Raw genomic sequence first — 27479 nt, forward strand, 5'->3', positions numbered from 1 at the left:
GCCTCACATTGTAAATATGTCTCTCTGTCTACTCTAAAAGCACCTTGAGCTAAAGGTGCTTTATAAAGTTTGATCACAGTAACTGGCCTATTCAGCAGCCACACTCCAACAGCAGAGACAGACAGACAGACAGACAGACAGACAGACAGACAAGCGGGCAGGCGGGCAGGCAGACAGACAGACCCGGTCTTCAGGTTAACAATGGCATCTTCCACCCCTCTCTGGTTATATTTGACCATGTACTGGTGCATGTCAGGATAGTTGGAGCGGATGTTCTTCTCCGTGCTGCCGTTGGGCACGGTGCCGAACTTGAGAGGCGGGTACTGTTCCTCTGGGTGTTGGAACTGCAGGGAGGGATGGAGGGATGGATGGGGTGGATGGGGGACAACATTAAACATTTAAAAAACAATTCAAACATTTTTCAAGAGAATTACAGAGAGAGAGAGAAAAAAAAAGACATGACACACAGTCATGTATACCAGCATGCTTTATTTTTTCGTGTGCGTGTGTCTGTGTGTGTGGCTTGTTTTCATAGACCGGGTTCCTTATTTCTCTTGCAAAATCTGGCAACACTGCTAGTGGCTCCCCATTGGCTTAGACCTTTTTTTCTTATTTCTCTCACAGAATCTAGCAACACTGCTAGTGGCTCCCCATTGGCTTAAAGGACAGCCAACGATCAAAAACATGTCGAGAATATGTCGAGTTTGACTAGTGCTGAGTCTTTGTAGACCTGCATTGCATGCTGGTAAAAATGATTGAATACAGGTATTTGCTGTGTATCATGGATGTCCTATTGTTGTTTGTTTTGTAGTGTATAGCAAATATGTGTCATTTTATTCTGCCTCTAGGCCAGTTCCCACTTGAAAGAGAGACTTTGTCTCAATGTGTTTTTACTGGTTAAATAAAGATTAAAAAAACAAACAAACATTCCCTTCAGTGTGCCGCCCCAGCCCGTAGGAGTACATGCAAGGACAATTATCATCTCCCCCGAACACGGGCCAATGGTGTTCGTATTATAGATGGACGCTCGACAAAGCCGATGCACTGTATGGGATTCAAACCCCGAGCCTCTGTGGTGGAGGGCAGGCACTTTAAATTACGTTACATTACATTACATTACGGTCATTTAGCAGACGCTTTTATCCAAAGCGACTTACAATAAGTGCATTCAACATAGGTAGGCAAGAAAACTACTAATAACCAGAAGTCTTAAGTGCATTCTCTTCTAAAACAAGTAACTAAGAGTATACCTAGCGCTACGGAAAAAGTGCAATATATCAGCTACCTACTTTCTAAAACAGATGAGACTAAATCAAATGAGCAAGAGCTAAAACTAATAAGTGTATCAAAATAAACAAGACCCAATAAAACAAGAGCTCGTACAAATAATTGACAACAAGTAGGCGAGGCTAAGTGGCACTTTACCACTGCCCCACCAGAGCCCCGCACATGTCCTCAGTGTTGTGGTCAGATACAATGTCATAAGCACTTACAGTATGTTAAAAGTATGTTAAAATGAGATTGACCGTCATAATGATATAGTATGTGTATTAACCTCGTAACCTCACATCAACCGCATTGTGATTGATAGCCTACATAAAGTTACAGCGGGGTGTTACAGCTCATAGCGGTCGTTAAGTCCGCGATCCATTTAGAGAAATGGAGGGAAAAACTAATAAAAACAATAAACGTCAATTACAACGGAATCAGAATTTATTCACTGAAAAACAGCCGACATTATACAGTTTTTAAAGCGGGCTCGGGGGCCATGAATGGAACAGGCCCGTGTTCAGGTTCACTTCAGACAGAATGACATGGCTCTCGGGTGTATAGGGTCACACTTCTTAACCCATTTAGACAGGGAAAGCATCTATCTGTGTCATTTTTAGATTTATTTGGCTATTCAAAAATAGCAGATATACAAGCTCATAGCACGGTACAGAGTGCCGCGCTATGAGCTTGTAGACCTTTTGTTTTGTTTGTGCGTGACAGCGCCACACAACTGACTACTGAGAAAACTCTAACCCCTAACCTCAGATTTTGGTGATGCCTGGATTCATACAGGTTGGCGATTCTATTTGCACAGAAAATTCGACCTTGTTTCGAAAAAATAATCAGCAGTTGTTTAACCTCTTAAATCCTAGCATCCGTGTTGTGGGGAAAGCTATCGCAGAAAAAAGCATTTCGACATGCGACACGTTGTGAGCTTGTCGATATTTTGATTGATTGATTGATTGAAATTCGTATTAGGCAAAAATAATGTAAAACAACACAGTTACATTTGTAATACTTTTGTCTAAAAAGGTCCGTCCAAAAAAGTCCTTGCGGACTTGTTTCCGTTGAGGTCCTTGGTATTCATTTCATAGACAAATCGATCATAGACATCGATCGACAATTTTTCGGTGAAAAGCTTTCCCAACAGAAAACTGAAAAGACACTAGAATAGAGCCCTGAGGGACTCCGCTCAACCATTATGGGGGTTTAGTGGTTAAATTAATGCAAATTAATCGCACAGAATAAACGCTCCTGGTGTGTACGAACCATAACTTCTCCAAAATATATTTTAACCCTAGAACAACCGTTTTTCTTGTGGAACCATGGTCCTCACAATGTCTATTTCTAAAATTCTACTATACAGGTGGATACACACACGCGCACACACACACACACACGCACACACGCACACACCAGACTGCGCACCAATCTGTCTGCTGACCTATTTCTGTCCTGCACTCGCTTTCCTGCTCAGGCTGAACTTAGTAGAGAGAGAGAGAGAGACAAAGAGACAGAGAGAGAGAGAGTGCCGGGGCGGGTTGGGTTGGTCTTATGCCAAATGAGATGTTTGGAGTGCGATGGAGGGCGAGTCTGAGTTTTTGTGGACTTTATACATCACACACTGTAGTCTTTGGGAAATGCTGCCTCACCCAGACTAAGTAATGCAAAAACTATGGAAATGTGGAAGTTATATTGAGGTTAGGGGGATATTTTATTCATTTATAAATCTCTCCCCGCTATATTCAAATCAAACTGTGTGGCCTGATTATGCATACAACACCCTCCACTGTTCAGTTCATCAGTATTCAAGTGGCAGCGGATGTCTCTGTATACAGTGACAGTATACCGGGGTGCCATCTGCACCAGCTGTTTTGCATGTCAAAACTAACCTACATGTTTACTAAGACGAGATCTCTGCACGTACGGTGAATAAAAAATGTTCCGCCGCCGAGCAAAGTAGTTCTTATACGTTTGGAGCTTATAACCTGCTTAAGCTCTATTAACACATTAAGACCTGAGGCCGATTCTACAAAAAATTCTTCTAAATCCTAACTGTTTTTTGAAAAAACCTATGTTTCTATATCAGTGGTTCTCAAACCTTTTTCATGTCAAGGACCCCCAAAATGATATGTATTTGGCCGCGGACCTCCATCTCAAAATGTGTTGTTCCAGGGACCCCCAGAAGCAACGATTTGAGTTAAAAATGTTCGCTTTAAAAATATATATATTCGAAGATTTGCACACATTTTCACGATTTTCCAAAAATAGCAGATATACAAGCTCGTGGAGCTTGTATATCTGCTATTTTTGAATAGCCAAAGTGTAAAATAATGCTTTTTAGCTCAAATGAAAAAGTGACACATATGCGTGACCGGGAATGCATCTGTGTCATTTTAGATTTCTTTGGCTATTCACAAATAGCAGATATACAAGCTCATAGCGCGGCACCGAGCGCCGCACTATGAGCTTGCAGATCTGCTATTTTTGAAAAATCGTGAAAGCTTAAGTAATCCTGGGCGCTACACTCCCTCTGCCAGCCTAGGGAGAGCCTAGAGCCGAGCTCATGCCTCCTTTTTCTATCATGATAAACTATTAGTTTCCCACTCCTAGAGAGGATAGAGCTAGAGGTAAGAGTAAAAGAAGGACAGAAAAGAAAAGCAGGATAGGTCCAAATAAAAAAATACAGTTACCTTCTTGTCGGAGAGGCCCGACACTGTATCGATGTACTCCTCCTGGATCATGAAGGCGGCCAGGTTGGCGGTGTACGAGGCCAGGAAGATGACGGCGAAGAAGGCCCAGATCAGCACCATGATCTTGCTGGTGGTCCCCCGCGGGTTCTCCACGGGGACCGAGTTGTTGAAGACGATGGCCCACAGCAGCCACACCGACTTCCCGATGGTGAACGTAGAGCCGCCCGCCTCTGGAGGACACACACACACACACACACACACACACGGACAAGCGCACACGCACGCGCACACGCACACGCACACACACACACACACACACACACACACACACACACACACACACACGGACAGTGGTGGAGGAAGTACTCCGATTATTTTTCTTAAAGGATGACTTTTTCTTCATATAATTGGTCCTCACTCACTAATGCATTGGTTCTCAAACTTTTTCATGTCAAGGACCCCCAAATGGACAATTATTTGCCCGCGGACCCCCATTTGAAAAGATATGCCAGGGACCCCCATAAGAGAAGATTTTTACGGCTCTAGCAGTAATTCTCAACCAGAGGACCCCCCAGTTTGACATGTATTAGGGCTACGGACCCCCATTTAAAGGCATTTATATCTCTGGGACCCCAATTTATATTGTAAAATCAATGTTAATTTAACTCTGAGAGTGTACAAATGGAACCAAATGGACCCGTTAGGGTCCATTTGGTTCCATTTGTACACTCTCAGAGTTACAGACCCATAAGGGTCCATTTGGTTCCTATCCATCATTTAGCTGGGGACCCCCTGGAACCCCCTCAAGTACCCCTGGGGGACCCCGGACCCCACTTTGAGAACCAATGCACTGATGCTCATGATAATATGGTCAACCCGATCGCCAAGAATTTAGTATACATTGCACGGAGTGATCATTCCGTGCATAGACAACTGGAAAACCCGAACATCTGTGCATAGCCGCCTCGCATCTCCCCCATTGTGACTAAACCATTTCGGAGGCGCGCAGTTTCAAGGGAATTGTCGCCACGTAAGGGACCACCGAGCGAGCTAAAGCGAGCGAGTTGCCGTCCCGAACGTTGTGACATTCCCTTGAACCTACTCAGCGCTGTTTGAGTTATGTACCGATCATACATTCATGCAGAATCATAAATTTTGTTGTGCGGACTGCTCTGCTTCCGGGTCTTTCCGGGTTGCAACTGGTTTCGCCCACCGTGGGACTCGTCGTACATATGCACGGATTGTCGGGGTTTCTAGGCTACTATGCACGGAATGACGTGCACTGGATCCGTGTAATGTATACAAAATTCTTGGAGATCAGGCTGATATGGTGAATGTTTTGTCTACTTGGTCTGTGTCTCAGAGGAGGTAGCTTGCTATAATGGAAGTCATTGTTCTCACGTTGATAAAAAATCTAAATTTGAAACTATTATTGTTCTGTTTTTATTTAGTTGTGTTTGTCAGTGGGTGGGGGGAGGGACTATAGGGAATGGGAGAATTGCTGTGGGGCATGTATCTGCTGTACACCTGTTTCTCAAATAAAAATATGTTTTAAAAAATAATAAAAGCAATTGGTGAAGTCATCCTTTAAGTGAACTGTTGTGTTCACACTGGCAGATACAAAGACACAAAGCAGAGCAGCGTGTATCTGTCACAGAGCTGCTGTTTAATTGTTGTACAACAAGCTCGTTGACGTCTTCAAGCGTGCGTCGGCAAGAAAAAAAAACATATGAAGGAAATTAAAGCCTGGGGTTCAGAAGAACATGGAACTAGAGGACAGCCATCATTATTCTAAGCGGGTGCAGGGTGGAGATGGCTAATCAACACATTGTCATTTTGTAGCTTTGTAGCTGCAGTTGAAGCCAGCTTAACTTGGATTGTAGCTTTGTAGATGTTGTAGCAGTTGTTTGTATCGTCATGTTGCTGGCTTCCATTGAAAATGAATAGTAGCCTGTAAAGCTTTGTATCTGCCAGTGTCAGTGGTGTAAAGTAACTAAGTACATTTACTCAGTAACAAGTACTGTACTTAAGTACAGTTTTGAGGTATTTGTACTTTACTTTTCTATTTCTAATTTCCAATAAATTTACTTGTACTCCACTACATCTCAGAGGCAAATTGTGTACTTTTAATCCACTACAATTATTTGAAATCTTTAGTTACTAGTTACTTTGTAGATTTTGATTATTATTTAAAAACATACATTAACCACTTCAGCCCTATATACATTTCAGCCATTTGAAAATAGCCGATCTACAAGCTCACAATGCGTCGCGATGCGACGCATTGTGGGCTTGTAGATCGGCTATTTTCAAAAGACGTTTATACATTTGAAAACTTGAAATGGGACATTCTGCATAATGAGTACTTTTACTTTTGGTACTTTAAGTACATTTTGATACCAATACTTTTGTACTTTTACTCATTTTGAATTACGGACTTTTACTTGTAACTGAGTATTTCTATATTGCAATATTGATACTTTTACTTAAGTAAAACATTTGAGTACTTGTTCCACCACTGGCCAGTGTGAACACAGCATATAGCACCGAAAGCAGAGGCATGGATTTCCCCTTAAGCCCCCCCACCCACACACCAGCAAATCTAACCCTGGCTATACAAATAACACTGAGTGCTCTGCGTTTGTTTGTTTGTTTGTTTGTTTGTTTGTTTGTTTGCTACCGACTTTTACTGCCTAGAAAAGTTAGTTTCACTGTCTGCTACCAATCATTACACTCCCCAACGTTATATCTTGTTTTATTCTTTCTCCATCTCTCACTCTTTCTTCCTCTATCTCCTGCTCTCCCAAACGTTATAAATCGTTACAACATAACGGACAGATAGATTCTCCAGCCTCGTGCTCTTTCAACCTCCATGAACATTTTACTGCTCTTGGCTTTGCTTATTCAATACATTGCCAATATGTTTTCTATATAGTCTGTTGTGAGAGAGCGTACACTATTTTTTTTTACGGGGATGGGGGTGTTGCCTTGTTCCAAATCAAATTTTGCCATTTGGGATCATAAAACCTCACACCTTGAACTGTCTCTGCCTTTGAGTTATTCTGCTTGCAAAAGGCTAGCGGCACTAATTATTAATGTGTGCTATGAGGGCTAGGCCTGAGGTTCAGCTATCATATTCTCATTGGCCTTGGTAGGGCGCTAACGGACGGCCTCCTCTCCCGTCTTAATCCTAATTTATGCGTCAGCGATATAGAGTATGATATGCGGCTAAAGACGATGCACTATACTGCAACTCTAGTACACTCATCTCACCAAAAACTCTCTTCGTCATCTCCAATTGGTTTAGATTGGCTGCAGCTCGTCTTTTAACTGGCTCTCATGTCATCTATCTTAGCAGCGAACAGCCTTATTCCATCAAGTTGGGGGTAGAATACCCAATTTCAGCATCGGCCTCAGTGGCGCACCTCGATAATCATTGGACTACCGATCCACTACCTCTGGGAGTCTGGGTTCATCTCCTGCTTGGGACAATACTTTTTCAAACAACCGCGGACTACTTTTTTTCGCCGATAAAGTATAGTTTTTGACCATGACGGAGGCGCGCCGACTCAGCAGACCTTGAGGCCGAGGTCTGCTAGTCGACTCAGCGCCGTCCGAGTTATGTACCGATAGGCACAGAATCGTAAATGATGTTGTGGGGATTGTGTTTGCCCCAACTGCCACTCACTGCACTAACATAGCCCACCAGCCCCGCCCCCCTCGCCCCCTTGTGCTTCAACTGCGTGGAAAAAGGCCGTTCGCATCTTAGCATCCCTACCAGGGGCGTAGCCACGGGTGGGCATAGGTAGGCCTGGGCCCACCCATTTGTTTTTTTTGCACATCCATTTTTTTATTTTTATTTTTTTATTATAACTTTGCAAACCCGCAAAAAAAGCATCAAAAAACGCTAATAATCGCACACATGCACACGCGCGCATGTGTGCCCACCCGCGACTCCCTAGGCCCAGCCTCGGCTAGCGTTCCGGCTACGCCTCTGATCCCTACACTGGCTGCCCGTCTCTTTTAGAACAGGGTAAAACATTTGACTCAAGGCCAGCAAAGGTCTGGTCTTGCTCAATTTTGTGAACTACTCTTCCCCTTTGAGCAAACACATAGCCTGAGATCCTCAGGCAAAAAAGCACTGCTGGTTATTCCAAGGTCCTAGTAAAAAAAACACAAAATAAACAAGAAAGGAGACAGGGTTTCTGTAGTTAGAGCTCCCACACTTTTAAATGCGCTGCCCGAGGAAGTCTGGCTCAGTGAATCGGTGCCTTGTTTTAAATCCCTTCTTAACTATTTAAACCAGAGCATGTGAGTGGAGTTGAGCGGGGGAAAATCCACATACTCCGCTATGCTCCCCCCAAAACAGCCTTACAAGTTCTGTGAGGCCTCCCTCACACAGTTACAACAATCGTTTTATGGCTGCCTTATGCCTTACGTGAAGCATAAGGCCGGTTCAATTCATTTCCTATGGAAGTCACGTGTTTTGATAAAGCTGACTTGCCTTAGGGGAGGGGGGGTAAAGCCAGAGAGCTGTGAGGCAAGTCAGCTTTATCAAAATATGTGACTTCCATAGGAAATGAATTGAAACAGCCTTACAGTATGTCCATTTGTACATGCTCAGAGTTATGGCCGGGGGTCCTTGAAATTAAAAGGTTTGAGAACCACTGTGCTACACAAAATCTAACACAGCCTTCATTAGTATAATTGGTAACACCTGTGAAGGAAGTAAGGAAGAGGCCCAATTTCTTTCCAATATGGCTGCTGTGCATAGAGCCTATTGGAGGCAGTCAATGAGGATGTGTGATATCCACACTACTGAAGGTTAGGGCTGTCGCAATTATGACATTCTACTCGACCATTCATTTTATTGTGTTGTTTTGGCATTGAACATAAAAAAACACAATATTTCTGTATGGCTTTTAGGCTTCATAAACACACGTTGACTATCGGCTGCCGTGTTTTTTGGCCTTGTGCCGCGGTCAGAAGTCAGATGAGTGGGCAACGTGCATGTTATGAATAATTAACCAGCTGTGTTCTGGTTTGGATCAATGGAACTAACATAGTATACTTTATTCATGGCTATCACAAAGAAAACACATGTTTCAAGGTTTTAAAGAAAAATACCATGTCATGTATTTTATTTCTTCACCTTTTTATATTAACTCATTCACTGCCAGATTTATTTCTGGCTGTGTTTGCCCACTGCCAGCAATTATTATTATTGTTTTAAACTTTCAACGGGTCGCAAAAAAATGTACATTCATTATGATCGCATATCCAATCGTTTGTAAACACACACGCTATCCGTGCAGGTTACCCAGACAACAAACATTCCAATCGGCTGGGCTACTGATCATGCAGCTCCACGTGAACGCGCCATCTCTCGTCAAAGATGCACGGTTCTCTTACTTTTTCAGCTCGCCACAGAAAATGTACATCCCTTATGATCGCGTGTCCGACTTATGTGCGGGATGTAATTTGCATACAGATATGAGGGGTCTTAATTGAATTACTGCAATTTAGTTTTAATATTTCATTTTTTTAACCCATTTCATTTTAACGCATCTGCGTCTCATTTTAAGATTTCTTTGGGCTATTCAAAAAATAGCAGATATACAAGCTCGTAGCGCGGCACCGAGTGCCGCACTACGAGCTTGTAGATCTGCTATTTTTGAAAAATCTTGAAAAAATATTTTCCAGATTTTTTTCAAAAAAATTGTTGAGATTTAGATTTTTTTTTAAAGAATCACCTCAGGTCTTAATGGGTTAAACCAAAAATCCTCTCTCACACACTTATGTCAGTGTGCCAGTGATTACCCTCTACTGTGCCAATGTTGGCACCACTGCTCCAGTGCCTAAGGTTGCCTATACCCCCTGCTTTAGGGGAACAAGCAGGCCCATTCCCCTGAGTGATTACTCATAGAGGTAAATACCTTTGCGTGTCTCTCGACAGACAGGAGTACAGTACTCTGCCTGTCGATAGGCTTCAAATACGCCAGCTTTCAATTGCACCGCTCCCCTGTGTGATCGTTCACATGATTACACGCTGCCACGGAGGGCTCAAAACCTCTCTGCCTTTTAGACCACTTAAGCCCTGCTATGTTCTATGTTTACTCCGTCGTAGGATGGTGTCATCCAGGTGAACATGGCCTGCCCTACCGGTATCTACAAGCAAATTCAAACCCACTGTGCCTTTTAAAACATTACAAGGCAGGGATAAGGGCACAGAGAGAAAAGTGAGAGGGTCTGAAATTAATTTTACTTTGGTCTTTTTAAAAACAAAGCCTGTATAGCGTGTATAAAGGATTTTATACAATATATACAGTGCCAATACTGTTGTACTTTCAATTTGTAAAAGTCAATTTTGAATACCGAACTTGTACTTGTAACAGACCATTTCTACAATAGTGTATTGATACTTTTACTTAAGTAAAACATTTGAGTACTTCTTCCATCACTGCTGAAAAGTAACGGTTTTGGACATACAGTACAAGGTAACCATATGAGTTAATAATCAAAGTGGAGTTTTTCCTTGCCACTGTCGCCAAATGCTTGCCCAGGGGGGGAAACGTGGGGCCTGTGTCCTACAGTATTATGTAAAGCACATATAGGTGCCCATCCCGTGGGTGTCTCGGTGCCCGAGCACCCGCGGGGGAAAGCCGAGCTCCCTCAGGGAATGCGCCAGCCGGGCGGTTTATGCGTAATGCGTTGTAACGTGCGCAGGACGCATGTCCCCGGCCTGATTCTGAATTCCCACAACGACATTCTGAGCGGATTTCTGTCACTCAAACTCTCTCTCTCTCTCTCTCTGTGTAATCTGCAAAGTTTGATTGTTAATTCCGTGTGCCAGTTCTCTCTCTCTCTCTCCCTCTCTCTCCCTCTCCCTCTCTCTCTCCCTCTCTCCCTCTCTCTCCCTCTCCCTCTCCCTCTCTCTCTCTCTCTCCCTCTCTCTCCCTCTCCCTCTCCCTCTCCCTCTCTCCCTCTCTCTCACTCTCCCTCTCTCTCTCTCAGAGAGAGATATGTTATTTCCCAGCTCAAAATGCTCTCATCTCTTAAGTAACCACTGTAGCCTATACAAATATGGTTGCGTTTTGAGCTGCTGTCTGTGGTAATGGGTGCACAGAGCTATAGGATGTACACACTGTGATTATAGGGTAGTATATAGGCTTTGTATCAGATGAGCGCACTGTGCACCAACTGGTTCCTGAAACGGGTATCAGCAGCAAACCAGTGGGTCGGCTGGGGGGGGTATGTACAGTGGACACCTGTTCACCTTTGCCTCGCAGTTTCTGAAAGGTACCTATCATTACCCACCATATCCTTAGGTTGTGAAAGGTTGGGGGTGTGGCTATCCTTGGGGGCGTGTTTTCAATTTTTCATTGTTGTAATACAGTAGGTGGACAGTGGGTGGCAGAAGAGAGCTAAAATGTTTAAAGAGGAAAGCAAATGGTCTAGACTTGCCTGCTCATCTGCCTGACTACTAATTGAAGCCGAGGCCGAATTGGGCCAAATCGCATGGATGAGCCCTGACAGCACATGGTTGGTGCTACAGACTCCAAATTTCGCACACAGATAGCTCAGACCTTTGCCTACGATCTTAGCTAGGCCTCGAACCGACCCGATATGCGGTTTTCCGGAACCAACGCGAAAGGTTCGGAATCTCCATATGCGGAGTCCTGACTACTAATTGAAGCCAATGGACGCCGAATCCAAATTGGCCCGAATCGCATGGATGAGCCCTGAAAGCACATGGTTGGTGCTACAGACTCCAAATTTCGCACACAGATAGCTCAGACCTTTGCCTACGATCTTAGCTAGGCCTCGACCCGACCCGATACACAGTTTTTCGGATCCGGCACGAAAGGTTTGGAATCTCCGTATGCGGAGATGACTGACATCGGGCTGTTCCGGAGCAAGCGCTGACTCATTGTGACATCACTTCATAAAAGGCATCACATACACTAGATGAGTCAAAAAAAAAGTGTGGCATAAACTATAGTCTTTCTTCCTCTCACTCCGAGGTGACAGATGAAAGTATATAAGCCGGCTTCTAAGCTAAGTCCAGCACTCTTGACAGACCTCTGCATATAGTCTATAAGCAGCTCTCAAAAAAATGAGTACTCCAGAAAAGCTACCAAAGCTAAACCCCGGTGAAGGAGAAATAATTCGTAACAACTTGGTACTTCTAAATTATCAGTGCAAGTTCATGGAAAGCCGGAAGGAATTGCAGGAGCAGGCCTTCAAGACATCGACTCAAGTCCTTCTTTATATACAAAAACTGGAGCAGGAAAAAAGAAAAATGAACCAAAGAATTACAAAACTCGATTGGGATGCGAAATGGAAAGCTAATAAGGCTGTTGCTGGGGATCAGATGGGACAGTCAACATCTGCTGGCCAGACAGGAGGAGCAGACGGAGGAGGAGACAGTGTTCCTGGGGAGCAGATGGAACAGTCAACATCTGGTGGGAAGACATAATTCAGGAGGACGACCACAAGGATTACGTGACTGTGGAATTACTCAATTCACTGACACCCTCTGGAATCCCTGATCATAACCTCAAATTGAAAGTAGGCGCACCAGTCATGCTGCTTAGAAACCTGCAATCAGGTCCTGACCGCACTCTCAAGAATGGCACCAGAATGGTGGTAATGCAAATGATGGACAGAGTCATTGAGTGTGAGATTGCAGTAGGCACAAACAGGGGTGAAACAATCTTCCTACCAAGAATACCTCACTATGACAGAGGTGAGCTTCCCTTCACCTTCATTAGACGACAGTTCCCTATCCGCTTAGCATTCTCTGTTACAATCAATAAGGGTCAGGGCCAAGAGAATGAACGAGTTGGCATCTACTTGCCTAAACCTGTGTTCGCTCATGGCCAACTCTACACAGCCGTCTCTAGAGGAAAGAGAGCCAGCGCTGTAAAAGTTGTCATTGTGGATAATGACAAGGGCATTACTGACAACATTGTTTATAGCGAACTCCTTTAGGATAATGGGCATAAATGGACACAGACAGACACAGAGATCTCCATATACGGGCATAAAAGGGACAAACCCAGACACATACAGAGATGTCCATATATCACAGACACAGATAGCTCCATATATGGGCATAAATGCACACACAGATGGGCATAAATGGACACAGGCAAACAGATGGCCAAAACGGGTCCTATGACAACAGGTATAATGGGGTTTGATTTAAAGGGTGGAGCATTCATTCCCTATTTACATCGTTCCTGTGTAGGCCGGTCCCCGACTAGACCCTCGGCCACCCGAAGGGCTAGACCCTCGGGCGGCCGAGCTTCTAGTTATTATTATTACTATTACTATTATTACTATTTGAAAATATCCAATCTACAAGCTCACACGTTGTGAGCTTGTAGATTGCTATTATCTCTCTCTCTCTCTTTCTCTCAAAAGTATTGGTATCAAAACGTAGGCTACTTAAATTAAAAAGTAAACGTTTTCAAACGCTAAGAAGAAGCATGTGTTTTAGGATACACAATTAAATGACATGGGATGTTCATGTGACATAGTGTATGCCTGACTGTCCCCACTCTGTATGTTCCGTACTTTAAGTCAGGGGTCTTCAACGTTTTCAGGCCAAGGACCCCCTAGCTGAGAGAGAGATGAAGCAGGGACCCCCTACTCTATATTGTATAAAATTGTGTTTCAGATGATTTTTTTTTTTAACTTAGTCTGCTCTTTTCCCCCTCTACACCTATGCCTCTTTGCCAAAAATAGCCGATCTACAAGCTCTCAACGCCTCGCAGGGCGAGGCGTTGAGAGCTTGTAGATGGGCTATTTTCGGCTAATGTTCCCCTCAGAAAAGGAATTCTAGGGTTCAAGTGGTTAATGTAAAAAATCACACAAAGATTTGGCGGACCCCCTATAGTAGCTCTGAGGACCCCCTGTTGAAGACCCCTGCTTTAAGTGATATCACATGTATGAAATACAAAGGGTCAGGACCCAGTTTGGGAACCACTGCCTTATACGATCCTACTCTAACCCGACACTAAGTGTCCATGTCCCTGCTGCTATCTGACAGATAAAGCATTGCTTTCCACATACCTGACTCAGTGTTTTTGTTCTGGAGCTTTGTAACCAGGGAGAGGGGGAAATAAGGGGAACAGCCCAGGACCCTCTGAGCCATAAGTCACTGGGGACCCCCCAGTAATATTACTGGGGTAAAATACAGAGCCCACCTGGATTATCCAGGTGCAGGCTCTAGACTATCCAGAGAGCCAGGCTGACATGGGAACACTCCTGATGGCTTAGCCATGCACCACGTGGAGGTTTTTAGAACCACCACCACTGGGGACTGACTTACCCCACTCTCTCTCTCTAACCGCCTGTGAGCACTCCTCCTGTGTGCTCCTTTGTGCTCCCTTGATGGGACATGGCTGAGCCAGAAGTTTATTTTCACTTCAGACATGGAGAGAGGAGAAGCCCCCAGCAGGGCCTTCTTGGCCACTATAACTTTGCTGTTCCATGCTCAAAGTGCAGGGAGCTAGCCAGTGACCCCCCACCCCCCCAATCTCCCCTCTACCCAACTGAGGAGTGCCCTAGGCCAGTGGTTCTCAAACCTTTTCATGTCAAGGACCCCCAAATTGACACTTATTAGCCCGCGGACCCCCATTTGAAAAGATATGCTAGGGACCCCCATAAGAGAAGATTTTTAAGTAGGGGTGTGCCGATACACTAATTTCACGAAACGATACGATACGATATTTGGCTCACAACTTCGATACGATTTCGATACGATACGATACGCACTTTTTTTATTATGAAAATATATGGAGGAGAAAAAAAGAAAATGCAAACAAATAATTCTGTTTTTGCATTATTCAGACATGCAAACTTGTAGCTTTTCAGCTACAATAGCCGTTTTGAATCCAAATAGTATGACACCTGACCCGGAAAAAAACGATATTTTTTTTTTCCAAAACGATACATATCGTCGCGAAAACGTATCGCGATATATCGCGGGACGATATATCGGCACACCCCTATTTTTAAGGCTCTAGCAGTGATTTTCAACCATTTTAATTTCAAGGACCCCCAGTTTGACATGCATTAGGGCTACGGACCCCCATTTAATGGCATTTCTATCCCTGGGACCCCAATTTTTATTGTAAAATCTATCTTAATTTAACTCGGAGAGTGTACATATGGAACCAAATGGACCTAACGGGTCCATTTGGTTCCATATGTACACTCTCAGAGTTACAGACCCATAAGGGTCCATTTGGTGCCTAGTCTATCATTTAGCTGGGGACCCCCTGGAACTCCCTCAAGGACCCCTGGGGTCCCCAGACCCCACTTTGAGAACCAATGCCCTAGGGCTAGGCCAACTAAACTTTTAGACCAGACCCCCTCAATAAAAACAGTACCACCTGTCTGTCTGTCCACCAAGCGCCACAGAAAACATTCGCCGACACACTTCACAATGCGATTTAAAATCCTCACTGATGCTGTCGAGCCAAGGATTTGCATCTTCCCACTCACGTCTGTACATTTGCAGGCGTCTTTTGAGGACGCGGTGCAGCGTCGGACGTAGACAGTTTTAAAGTGCGCGGGTGCAGTGTGCAGCGCTGGTGTCTGTAACTAGGCAACTGCAGGGCAGGCACAGACAGAGGATTGGCACAGACAGGGCGCAAGAGACACACAGGCTCGACGCAGCCGCGGGAAGTCTATGCTCGCGTGAGTGGGTCCTGCCACGACAATATTGCTGGGCTAATATTTCCTGTGTTTTATTTTGTTCATTATTGTTAAATTCAGTGTTGATTGTGTTGATTGTGTGTGTGTGTGTGTGTGTGTGTGTGTGTGTGTGTGTGTGTGACGTGTATGGGGCATTTATGAATTTCAATACGGGACGCATAGGGCCGGTGGAGGGCTGATCGCCGCTCTAGGCGAGATTCCTTTGATGCGCCCCCGCACGTGCGATTTTTTTGGCGGGTCTGGGCGGATTATGATAAATTTTTTGGTGTCTTTGGTTACTTTATTTCGGTTTTAGGGTTAGGGTTAGGTTAGGGTTGTGTTATTTAATTCAGATTTTACCGATTTATTATCATTATTATTATTTTTACCCGACTTTTTTTGCCGCCTCGCAAACTGCCGCCTTAATGGGTGCGCCGGCCCTGGGGACGCAACATTTAATTGTCAAATAAAGGACGATTCCGTATTTTACGGAATCGTATTCTACGCCCCCGCACTCGCCCCCCTCAGTATTACTAGACACATTTACAAACCCATTTGTGAAGACATTTCTTGGAAAGTAATTTATTCCAGATTTTTTTGTCTGGCTATAAAAAGGATTTTTTTTTTCAGCCTATTTTTTTCTTAGGACCTGACCATTAAGGTATCATAATTTCACTTTCTTCCTTTAAAAACCCCAATAAATCGGCAAAACACAGGGGAGGAATATCGCCACGACATCTCATTTCTCCTCCAAACGAGCGAGTGGGTGACGTGTGACCGATGAAGGCAGAGCGGGGTCACATATGGCAGGCTGACAGAGAGGTATGGCGTGTAGACGTTTGCAGGATGTATAGCGCGGCGGCCATGCGGTAAAAAGCGGCGAGTCAGTCGGTGCGAGGCAGAGGTATCAGGCCGCTGTGCTGTGCAGCGCAGCGGCAGCAGCAGCAGGCCTCACACTGAATATCACAGGAGTGCAAACTGCACTGCTGAATAATAGATGGCAGCTTCAGTACGGAGAACATCAAGCTGCAGTGCAACATGAGGATCGGTTATCTCAACACTAACACTAAGGATACCGATACGCACACTTTGACTTTTTCAGGTAGCAACACACACTCATCCACACACACAGCCACAATATTCAGACTAACAACCACCACCAAAACAACTCTCTATACCAGGGATGTCAAACATACGGCCCGCGGGCCGGATCAGGCCCGCTAACTAGTTTAATCCGGCCCGCGAGATGATTTTGCAAAACATTAAAAAAAATATATATATTTTTTTTTTTAGTTCCAAAAATGTTTTAATTGTTTTTTGGCCAAGTCTACGCCTGCAACCACACGTAACTTCCACTTTCCTCTTCTTCTTCCTCGTCTTTGTATTGGTATTGTTTGTGTTGGAGCGCCTGTGTCTGCGCAGTGCGGCTGCAGAGTTCATGTGCAACCTCTACCAGAGAGAGATAGAGACACTAGAAACTCTGCTGGAGACACAAAACAAATTGTGTAGACTTGGCCCTTTGAAATAAAATGTATTTTGGCACTAAAAAAAAAAAACACTTAACGGTTATCGATTAATTAATCGGTAAGGCCTAACGGTAGGTAAACGGTTAATAAAATGTCTCCATTTGGCCATCCCTATTTGTGAAGTTTACATTTTCAGAATGTGCTTGTACTAACTAAGACTAAGTAAAGTAAACAAAGAAAACTATCTGAAGTTGTTGTTATTGTTATTATTAGTTATTATGCCATGATTTTACCGGTCCGGTACCGGTCCGGCCCTCTGGCCCTCTGGCCCTCCTCCATGTGGCCCCTGAGCTAAAATGAGTTTGACATCCCTGCTCTATACCCTCTTAAGGGCCATTCACACCAATCACGATCACGGTAACCAGTGGTGGAAAAAAAGTACTCAAATTCTTTACTTGAGTAAAAGTATCAATACTGCAATGTAAATGGTAAATGGTGCATTTATATAGCGCTTCTATCCGAAGCACTTTACATTGATTGTGCCATTAACCCATTCACACTCACATTCATACGCCGATGGCGGAGGAAACCATGCAAGGCACCAACCTGCTCATCGGGAGCAATTAGGGGTTCAGCGTCTTGCTCAAGGACACTTCGACACTAACTCTAGGGCAGGGATGTCAAACATACGGCCCGCGGGCCGGATCAGGCCCGCTAACTAGTTTAATCCGGCCCGCGAGATGATTTTGCAAAACATTAAAAAAAATATATATATTTTTTTTTTTAGTTCCAAAAATGTTTTAATTGTTTTTTGGCCAAGTCTACGCCTGCAACCACACGTAACTTCCACTTTCCTCTTCTTCTTCCTCGTCTTTGTATTGGTATTGTTTGTGTTGGAGCGCCTGTGTCTGCGCAGTGCGGCTGCAGAGTTCATGTGCAACCTCTACCAGAGAGAGATAGAGACACTAGAAACTCTGCTGGAGACACAAAACAAATTGTGTAGACTTGGCCCTTTGAAATAAAATGTATTTTGGCACTAAAAAAAAAAAACACTTAACGGTTATCGATTAATTAATCGGTAAGGCCTAACGGTAGGTAAACGGTTAATAAAATGTCTCCATTTGGCCATCCCTATTTGTGAAGTTTACATTTTCAGAATGTGCTTGTACTAACTAAGACTAAGTAAAGTAAACAAAGAAAACTATCTGAAGTTGTTGTTATTGTTATTATTAGTTATTATGCCATGATTTTACCGGTCCGGTACCGGTCCGGCCCTCTGGCCCTCTGGCCCTCCTCCATGTGGCCCCTGAGCTAAAATGAGTTTGACATCCCTGCTCTAGGGGAGCGCCCCAGCCCAGAACTGGGAACCTTGCGGTTTTCCAGTTCACTCTACCCGGCCACTCTACCCCTGAGCCACTGCCGCCCCCGCAATGTAGAAATACTCTGTTACAAGTAAATGGCCTGTGTTCAAAATGTAACTTGAGTAAAAGTACAAAAGTATTGCCATCAAAATATACTTACAGTACCAAAAGTAAAAGTACAAACATGTTTGAAAATAGCAGATCTACAAGCTCACAACGCGTCGCGATGCGACGCGTTGTGAGCTTGTAGATCTGCTATTTTCAAATATCCTATAATATATAGGGGCTAAAGTGGTTAATGTATGTTTTATGATATAATAATTTATATCTGCAAAGTAACTAGTGACTTAAGTTTTCAAATAATTGTAGAGGAGTAAAAGTTCAATATTTGCCTCTGAGATGTAGTGGAGTAAAAGTATTGAAAATTGGAAATACTCCAGTAAAGTAAAAAATACCTCAAAATGGTACTTACTGTAAGTACAGCACTTGAGTACATGTACTTAGTTACTTTCCACCACTGGTTATCTCACACAACACATAATCTATACTGATACGCACACTTTCACACTCACCCACAGCCACGATATTCAGACTGACAACCATCACCAAAACAACTCTCTTAAGGGCCATTCAACACCAATCACGATCACGATAACGATAAACATGTCATTTTAGAACTTGCTGTAACTCAAACAGATGGCAGCCAGCATCCACGCCACAACAACTATAACGACAACTACAGTCGTGGACGATATCGCTCGGATCGCTTTCAGCGCCGTAGAAGCATTGACAGCCATTCCAAATCCATCAGACATCTGGGATACGATCTGTCACTCGCCCTCTAAAAGTGTAGTTATTAACGGAGATGATCGAGACTATTATATGATCAGCTAAACGTTTAATAATCAGAGTCAGATTATCCACAGGCCTATATTCTATTGCATTGGTTCTCAAAGTGGGATCCGGGGACCCCCAGGGGTCCTTGAGTGAGTTCCAGGGGGTACCCAGCTAAATGATGGATAGTAACCAAATGGACCCTTATGGGTCTGTAACTCAGAGAGTGTACAAATTTGTACCATTTGTACACTCTCAGAATTAAATTAACATTGATTTTACAATATAAATTGGGGTCCCAGAGATAGAAATGCCATTCAATGGGGGTCCGTAGCCTAAAATGCATGTCAAACTGGGGGTCCTTGAAATTAAACTGGTTGAGAATCACTGCTAGAGCCGTAAAAATCTTATGGGGGTCCTTGGCATATCTTTTCAAATGGGGGTCTGTGGGTTAACACATTGACCGCCAGAGGTTAATCTCATAATGTACTCACCAGTGCCAACGTTTTATTGTTGTTTTTTGTTTTTTTCACGTCGCCATAGACCTTGTTAAAATCCTTAACACATCGGGTGCCAGTCGCGTAGATCTACGCCAAACGATTTAAAGCCGCAGTGTGCCAGTCGCGTAGATCTACGCGACTCGCATTTCCCATGTTAAATCGAAAAAGTGCACATTCCGGATTTTTTTTCGACCCATTTCCGGTTCCGGGGCCGACCGGAAACAAAATAAAACTGGTTCCGGTTTTTTCGCTCGCATCCGTTTCCTGTCTGGGCGTCAGCTTAGAATGGATTTATCTCCCTTGTTGTTTTCCTCACCGCATCGTCCTGTCTAACGTTCTCGCCTGTAACTTCAAGATGGCGGCACGGATCGGCTCGGATTTTTTTGTTGTTGTTTTTCACGGATCCCGTGTTTGTGTCGAACCAAATGAACGCGGATTTTAAACGGATTTAGCGGGGGCTATGACGACATGAAAAAAACAAAAAAACAACAAAAAGAGCTTGGCACTGGTAGGTACATTATGAGATTAACCTCTGGCGTCCAATGTGTTAAAATTGAGCTGTGCACTGTTTGTAAACATCGCGGAGATCTGCCTGGTTCGAGCAGTGAAAACCACGTGTCAAACGGAGCCGCCATGTTGTAGTTAGACGGTTTATGTTAAACAGTGATCACCGAGGAGAAAAAACTACAAGGAGAAAATGGGGTTTCAGTTTCGTCATTAGAACGAGGGCCGACGGGATCGGCAAAACCGGATCCCGAATAATTCTGTTTCCGGTGGTGTTACAATGAAATGTGCCGTATCGAAAATTGAAAAAAGTTTTTTTTTTTTTCGAAAAAAAGGAAAAAGCACCACAGCCCGTAGGCTACGGGATCGGCGCTTTACGGTTGGATTTATCGGCCAAGTGTCAATTTGGGGGTCCTTGATATGAAAAGGTTTGAGAACCACTGTTCTATTGCATGCTTCTTTCAGAACCGCAGAGATCTCTCTATCTCTCTCTCGCCCTCTGTGTGTGCTTTGACACAGCTGGAGCGCGTTTGGTGCCACTGTTTACATAACGTTAACGTTCTTCAGTGTGGATGCTCACAAAATGATCCTTATAGTAATAGTTATCATGCTCAGTGGCGCATTAAAGGGGAACTTTGTTAAAACAACTTTGTTGTTGTTTTTTATTTTCAACCTGGACCCTAATTTGTCATCATTTAGAAAGAAAAAAAAAGTTTTATGAACATATGTTTGAAAATGGGTGAAATGCTGCTTCAATTTTAGGGATCTGATCCATTTCCGATCTTTTGTATATTTTACCCCATTGTGCACTGTGTCAAATACACAGACAATATCCACAACAAGCCATATAGTGAGTTAGACAATTGTATTGATTATTTAGCAGGGACTAAACAATATTTACTTAAAGGACGACTTTTCAACCTATATTCATATAATTGGTCCTCACTAATGCTGCTCATTATAATATGGCATCATTTTTTGTCTACTCAGTCTGTGTCTCAGAGGAGGGCTGTGGACAGTTCAGATACCCGCCTACCAGTGACATCACCGATGGGGAATCCAAGCTAATAGAAACTGCAGGCTTTCAATTGCTGGAAAGTTAGCATGCCAAAATGGAAGCCATTGTTCTCATGTAAAAAATATATAAAATTAAAATGTTTATATAAAAAAAAAAGTGTAACGTTTCTGAAGATTATTATTGTTTGTTTTACCATTTTATCATGAGCATAAGTGAGGACCAATTATATGAAGATAAGGTTGAAAATGTGTGAAGTCGTCCTTTAAATGTTTGCCCACGATCTGCAAAGCACTGTAGCTGCAAAGCTGGTTTCATAACTAATGTAAATGGCGGTGCCTTGAAATATTTTAATTACACACTCTAATGAATTGCAGTGTTGCAGAACGAGCATGCCATATTTGAAAATACCATGCTTTGGGTGATTTGTTCGGGCCAGCCCTGCTTGATTTAATGTTATGTGCACAATTGTGTTGCTTGGCAGAAATGAAGTGTTTTTAACTGGAAAATATCTGGTTTTTTTTCCAGTTTTCTTTTCAGTTGTAAATATGTCACCAGACACTTTTTTATGCATAAATTAGGCTTTAGCATATATGGGTTGAGAATTCTCTCTCTCTCTATCACTCTCTCTCTCTAGGCCTTGTGGAAAAGAGCCTCAATTAAAAAATCGAGGCATTCCACATGTTTCATGAATCCCACGTTGGTTTTTCATATCTTCCTCAAGAACAAAAGTAAGACTTTAATGAGAATTTAATGAGACTTTAATGAGGCCCATTGTCTTTTCCTCATGATTCCCATGTACTCTTTAATGTTGGTTGGTTCTAAGGATTATCCTCTATTAAACGTCAAGGGTAGCACTTGTTTTAAGTAACTAAACTACTGTATGGAAAATAATCAGCAGTGGACGAAGTAAGTACTCAAGTATTTGAATCAAAGTATACTCCTGGTCAAATATTACCCAACTACAAGGGAACGTTGCACAGTCAAATTTGTTCTTGAATTCAAGTACTAGAGTTCTTCCTTTAAAAGTGAATTTTGTTTTAATATCAATGCATTATATAGACATTTAGAAATAGTGTGAAAAAGTGTTCAAACATTTTCTAAAATTGCATTGTGACGAGTTCAGAGCTTGTAGATTGAAATAGGGCTTAAGGGCGCGCTCCCACCGCACTTTTATTTTACCTCTAGGGCAGAATCTGCCAATGCTTTGTCAATGCAAATGCGTGGATTATTGGAAAAAATCCGCAAGACCAGGAATCCACGCATTTGCATTGACAAAGCATTGGCAGATTCTGCCCCAAAGGTAAAATAAAAGTGCGGTGGGAGGGCGCCCTAAAGGAGTAGTTCACCCATAAAAATACTTATTTATTTATTATTTATATATTTGTTTATCAATTACACACCCCATGACGCCCTGAATTCACAGAGATTCTTTTGTTTTTGTTGCATTCCTACTGTAAGCCAATAATTTGATGACTGGCGGACTCAATGGAGACTCTGTCGGTCATCAAATTATTACAAAAACAAAAAAATCTCAAGGCTTCATGGGGTGTGTAATTGATAGAAAATGAGATTTGTTTTTTGAGTGAACTACTCCTTTGATTGGTAAATATATATAATGTATTTTTCTCAGGTTGCGTCCCAGGGGGCTCTTCCTACAAAGGTAATACAATATTTCTACTTTGAAAGTGGAGTGAAAATGTACTCAAGCACAGCATTCAAGTAAACGTACTTCGCTATACTGTCCACCACGGATAACGATGTTAGCTAAATCCTAAAAGCATTAAATATAAAGTCAAATCCTAGAGAGACACAATAATCTAACTACCCTGAAACAACCCCAAAAAAGGCTGTTATATCATCAGGGACAAGTCACAAGACAATTTGGAATTCGCCGGACGCAAACAAACACTCTGTGAGCGCTGGCTGAACTTTTGGGGGTATTTGTCCCCTTGAGCGGCTTGTCAGCGGATGTGACTGCTGCGTAGACCTATCCGTCTAGCCAGGGGCGGGGGGGGGGGGGGGGGGGGGGGGGGAGAGAGAGAGAGAGAGAGAGAGAGAGAGAGAGAGAGAGAGAGAGAGAGAGAGAGAGAGACGAGCAGTGGTGTAATTTAGCTAAGCGCATTTACTCAAGTACTGTACTTAAGTACAATTTTGAGGTACTTTTCCTTTACTGGAGTACTTCCAATTGTCTGTTAGAGGCAAATATTGTATTTTACTCCACTACAATGTGTGCTTGTATATCTGCTATTTTCAAACATTTTAGTATTTTTACTTTTGGTAGGCTACTTTAAGTACATTCTGATACCAATATGTTTGTACTTTTATTCAAGTAAATTTAGAATTCCGGACTCTGTTACTTTTACTTGTAACAGAGTACTTCTACGTTGCAGTATTGATACTTTTACTTAAGTAAAACATGTGGGTACTTTTTCCACCACTGAGAGAGAGAGAGAGAGAGAGAGAGAGAGAGAGAGAGAGAGAGAGAGAGAGAGAGAGAGAGAGAGAGAGAGAGAGAGAGAGAGAGAGAGACGGGGGGACCGGGAGACAGGCTTAGAGCCATCACTCACTCTTGCCGCTCTGGAGGCTGCGGTTGTAGCCCACGGGGCTGAAGAACTCGAAGATGAAGACAGTCACTGCCACGACGGTCAGACACATGACAAACATCATCACCCAGACGGCCGGACTGTAAGGCTCTGTGGAGGAACAGGAAGGGAACACATGAGGACACTTCATAAATAAATAAAACACACCACAAAGACAGCAACAGACCCACAATGCTTCAGCCACTTAAACCAGACCATGTGTCCAAACTAAGTCTGGCCTCGGGTGCCAATCGTGGCCCGAGGGCAGATTTTTATATTGTCGCTAGAGTATTTTACTGCCCCAGCGCCAGCGATTTGTATTTTTTTTGTTGTTATTTTGTAATTTAATTTTCCTATAGTTTGTGTGTCTGCAGTTTTAAACACATACGACAGATCGACCAGCAGAGAGCAGTATATTGACACCTCGATGACTCGCTGACTCACTCGACCCCCTCCAAACAGTCCGTACGTCATAAACCGGATGTGACGTTTTCGCAGATTGCCGATTGGGCTAAAGTACGATGTGATACACGACCCCGATGACTGTTCGTCACCCAGACTAAAGACAATAGAAGTGGAGCTCTCCGGTAGTTTTTTATATCGTGTGAAAAAAACGTGTTTTTCCCTATTCTGGCCGAAAATGACCGGGAAAAACAAGAGAGAACCGGAAACGGAATCTGCGTCATGAAACCGGAACCCAGTGAGTCTGAAGGAATCAGAAAGTGAAACCTATGATGAAAAATAAACAGAGCAGCGCGATCACAGATTAAACAATGAAAAGGCTAAACGCGCGTCTAACGCGTCGACGGCCAACTGGACAAACTAGCAATTGACGCGTTATCGAGTCAACGGCAGTCAAAGAGTTAAATTTGAATCCGGAAAAGTTAACAGTTTTGGACATTGGTTTCCACCCGACAGAGAAGATATGCAGCTTCCTTCCTAAAAGGTAATGTTTATGGCCCGCCAGTATAGTGACGTGAAATGAACCTGGACAGCTATTTCTCAGTAGAATTTGTAAGGATTCCTATAACTGCTTATTCTTTGTGTTGTTTCACTCTCAAGATGTGAAAGAAAGGCTATTTTTATAAAAAATATATATATTAAAATTTGAGTTTCAAACTTTTCAAACCTTTCAAATTTGGCTTAACTGCCATTTGAACAAATAATGACTAAATATAATAGCAATACAGTGTATGCATGTCTTTTTGTATGCCATGTGTTTTTGTTTTGCTCACAGAACATTTGCTACACTGCCATCATCATCATCATCATCATCTGTTTAAAGTCCGCTTTCCAGGCTCCGCTGGGTTGGACTGGGTTCTCGCTATGGCTTTCTTCCACCGGGAACGGTCCATGGCCATCTCGTGATTGATGCCAAGTGCTTTCATGTCAGCTAACACGGTCATCTGCCAGGTCTTCTTAGGCCGGCCACTGGGTCTTGTCCCCTCCAAGTTGATCGACATTACTTTCTTCACCCAATCATTCTCCTCCTTCCTTACAACGTGTCCGTACCATCGCAGTCTGCCTCTCCTCACCACATCCACTATGGCCTCCACTCCCATCTTCTGTCTCAGCTCTGCACTGGTCTTTCTCTCCCTCAGTGATACACCGCACATCCATGCCAACAAAGGTCATTGCTATTGCACTGTAGTTAAATACAATTGTTGTAATGCGATGAATTTATATGTGACTTTGTTATGGTCCAAAGGTACAGTATGACAGAGACGCTGTCGGCTCTCAGGTATTTTTATATTTTCAAATTATGGTCCCCTTTGAAAAAGCTTTCAACTTAGACCCTCTGGACTTTTCCCGTCTACATTAAAACTCTCTGCCAAAAATAGTTTTTTTTTGTCAAGCTCACAACGCGTCTTGTTTTCATTGAATGAACAGGGATGCTAGGGTTTAAGGGTTACAGATGCCTGAGGTCATTGGATCAAATCCCAAGAATGGCAGGGAATACAGTATACACGTTTCAAGGTTCCAGGTTTGTTTTTTTGTCATTTGAACCTTGAACCTTGTATACAGTATACAGCTTGAGTCTGGAAACTGACTCAAATGGCGTAGAGCGAGACACTTGAAAAATAGAATCGGGCCACTTGATCACGCTTATAGCGAGTTTATTCGATTACCAGCAAGGTGACGTTCCGAGCATCTTAGCTCTTCCCGACTCTCGAAACGTCACCTTGGTGGTAATGGGATAAACTCACTCTGGGAGCGCGATCCGGTGTGCAGACTCTATTTTTCTACTTTAACGTGTCCTTCTGTCCAGCGGCTGAGATGTTATCTTGTGGACAAAGCACACACTGTGCTTTGTCAACTGTTTGCAAGACAACGTAATGGCTATATGCCCACACTCCTCTAGTGAAGCTACTGTATGCCGTAAGAGAGCAGCCGTTCTCTGTCAACTTTGCTTTCACTGGATAAACAAGACCAAAGGGGCTTTAATTCAAACGACAAGAATGCTGTGTTCAACATCAAGTAAAATATTGACATGAGATAGTTGTTGAAAGATGACACGAAATGTTGGCACCATGTTGAATCATTAACGCGTTTTTTTTCCTCCTCAATTCTTTTGTTGAATTATGTTGAATCATTAATGTCTTTTTCTCTCAATTATTACTGTTATTTTTCTTTTTTCATTTCTTTTTCATTTTCTCCCAGTTTAGTCAAATCAAATCAAACTTTATTTGTATAGCACATTTACAACAGCCCAAAGCCGACCAAAGGGCTGCTGAACATGGTTAAAACAAGGTAATTCAGAAATACAGAAGCATCAACAAATAATATATACACAGGACAAAAACAAAAGAAAAACAAAAGAGAAACAAAACAATGCAGAATTAGGACAGAACAGGATAGCTAAATACAACTAAAAGCAAGAGAGAATAAGTGAGTTTTTAGTAAGGTTTTAAAGGCCCCAATCGACTGGGCAGATCTAATGGGGAGGGGCAACATATTCGAGATTATTGGGCCCGCAGCCGCAAAAGCACGGTCACCCCTACTCCTCAAATTACTCGTATGAGCGACCAGCAGTAGCTTGTCCGCAGACCTCAAGGCCCTGGTTGGGATATAGGGCTCAATTATATCAGAGAGATAGGAGGGTGACAGGCCGTGAATGGTTTTAAAAACAAATAAAAGAACCTTTAAATCAATTCTAAAATGTCGTTGTGCCAATTCCCAGTTCCCCCACATAGTGCCTGCATCTGACCCCTACTGGTTGGACTCGGGGCGGGCGTAGCATGTGTATTTAATCCTTAGAGCCTCACCACTATAACGAGGGCTTAAAAGGATTAAAATCAGGTTCTATTCCTAACCATTACAGGCCAGAACATAACAACAAGCTACTGTAGCATCGTAGCCCCCCCGAGCAGCTTGACTCCAGTTCAACTGGCTCCGTCAGTTTGAATTACCAGAGGGACATCAGTAGGAAATGACCCATAGAAAATAGACATGATACATTATTTATATTTGGGGGGATGTGGGGGGCGTTGCCAATGAGGAAAAAAATAGAAGAAGCCGCCGGAGCAGACCTAATCTGCA

At 43.2% G+C, this 27479-nt stretch overlaps 1 protein-coding gene across 1 annotated transcript in view; it reads right to left on the bottom strand.

Moving 5' to 3' along the window:
* Positions 1-27479, bottom strand: part of grin2db (glutamate receptor, ionotropic, N-methyl D-aspartate 2D, b) — a gene marked incomplete at both ends in the record, with an annotated part of 161054 nt that overhangs the window by 62606 nt on the left and 70969 nt on the right. Inside the window, 3 exons of the mRNA XM_084052187.1 lie at positions 184-344; positions 3966-4195; positions 23925-24050. Coding sequence (XP_083908313.1) covers positions 184-344; positions 3966-4195; positions 23925-24050 — 517 coding nt within the window. The remainder of the gene's footprint in view (positions 1-183; positions 345-3965; positions 4196-23924; positions 24051-27479) is intronic.

Source organism: Gymnoscopelus microlampas, assembly GCF_963454915.1.
Source record: "Gymnoscopelus microlampas genome assembly, chromosome: 3".
NCBI classification, from domain to species: domain Eukaryota; kingdom Metazoa; phylum Chordata; class Actinopteri; order Myctophiformes; family Myctophidae; genus Gymnoscopelus; species Gymnoscopelus microlampas.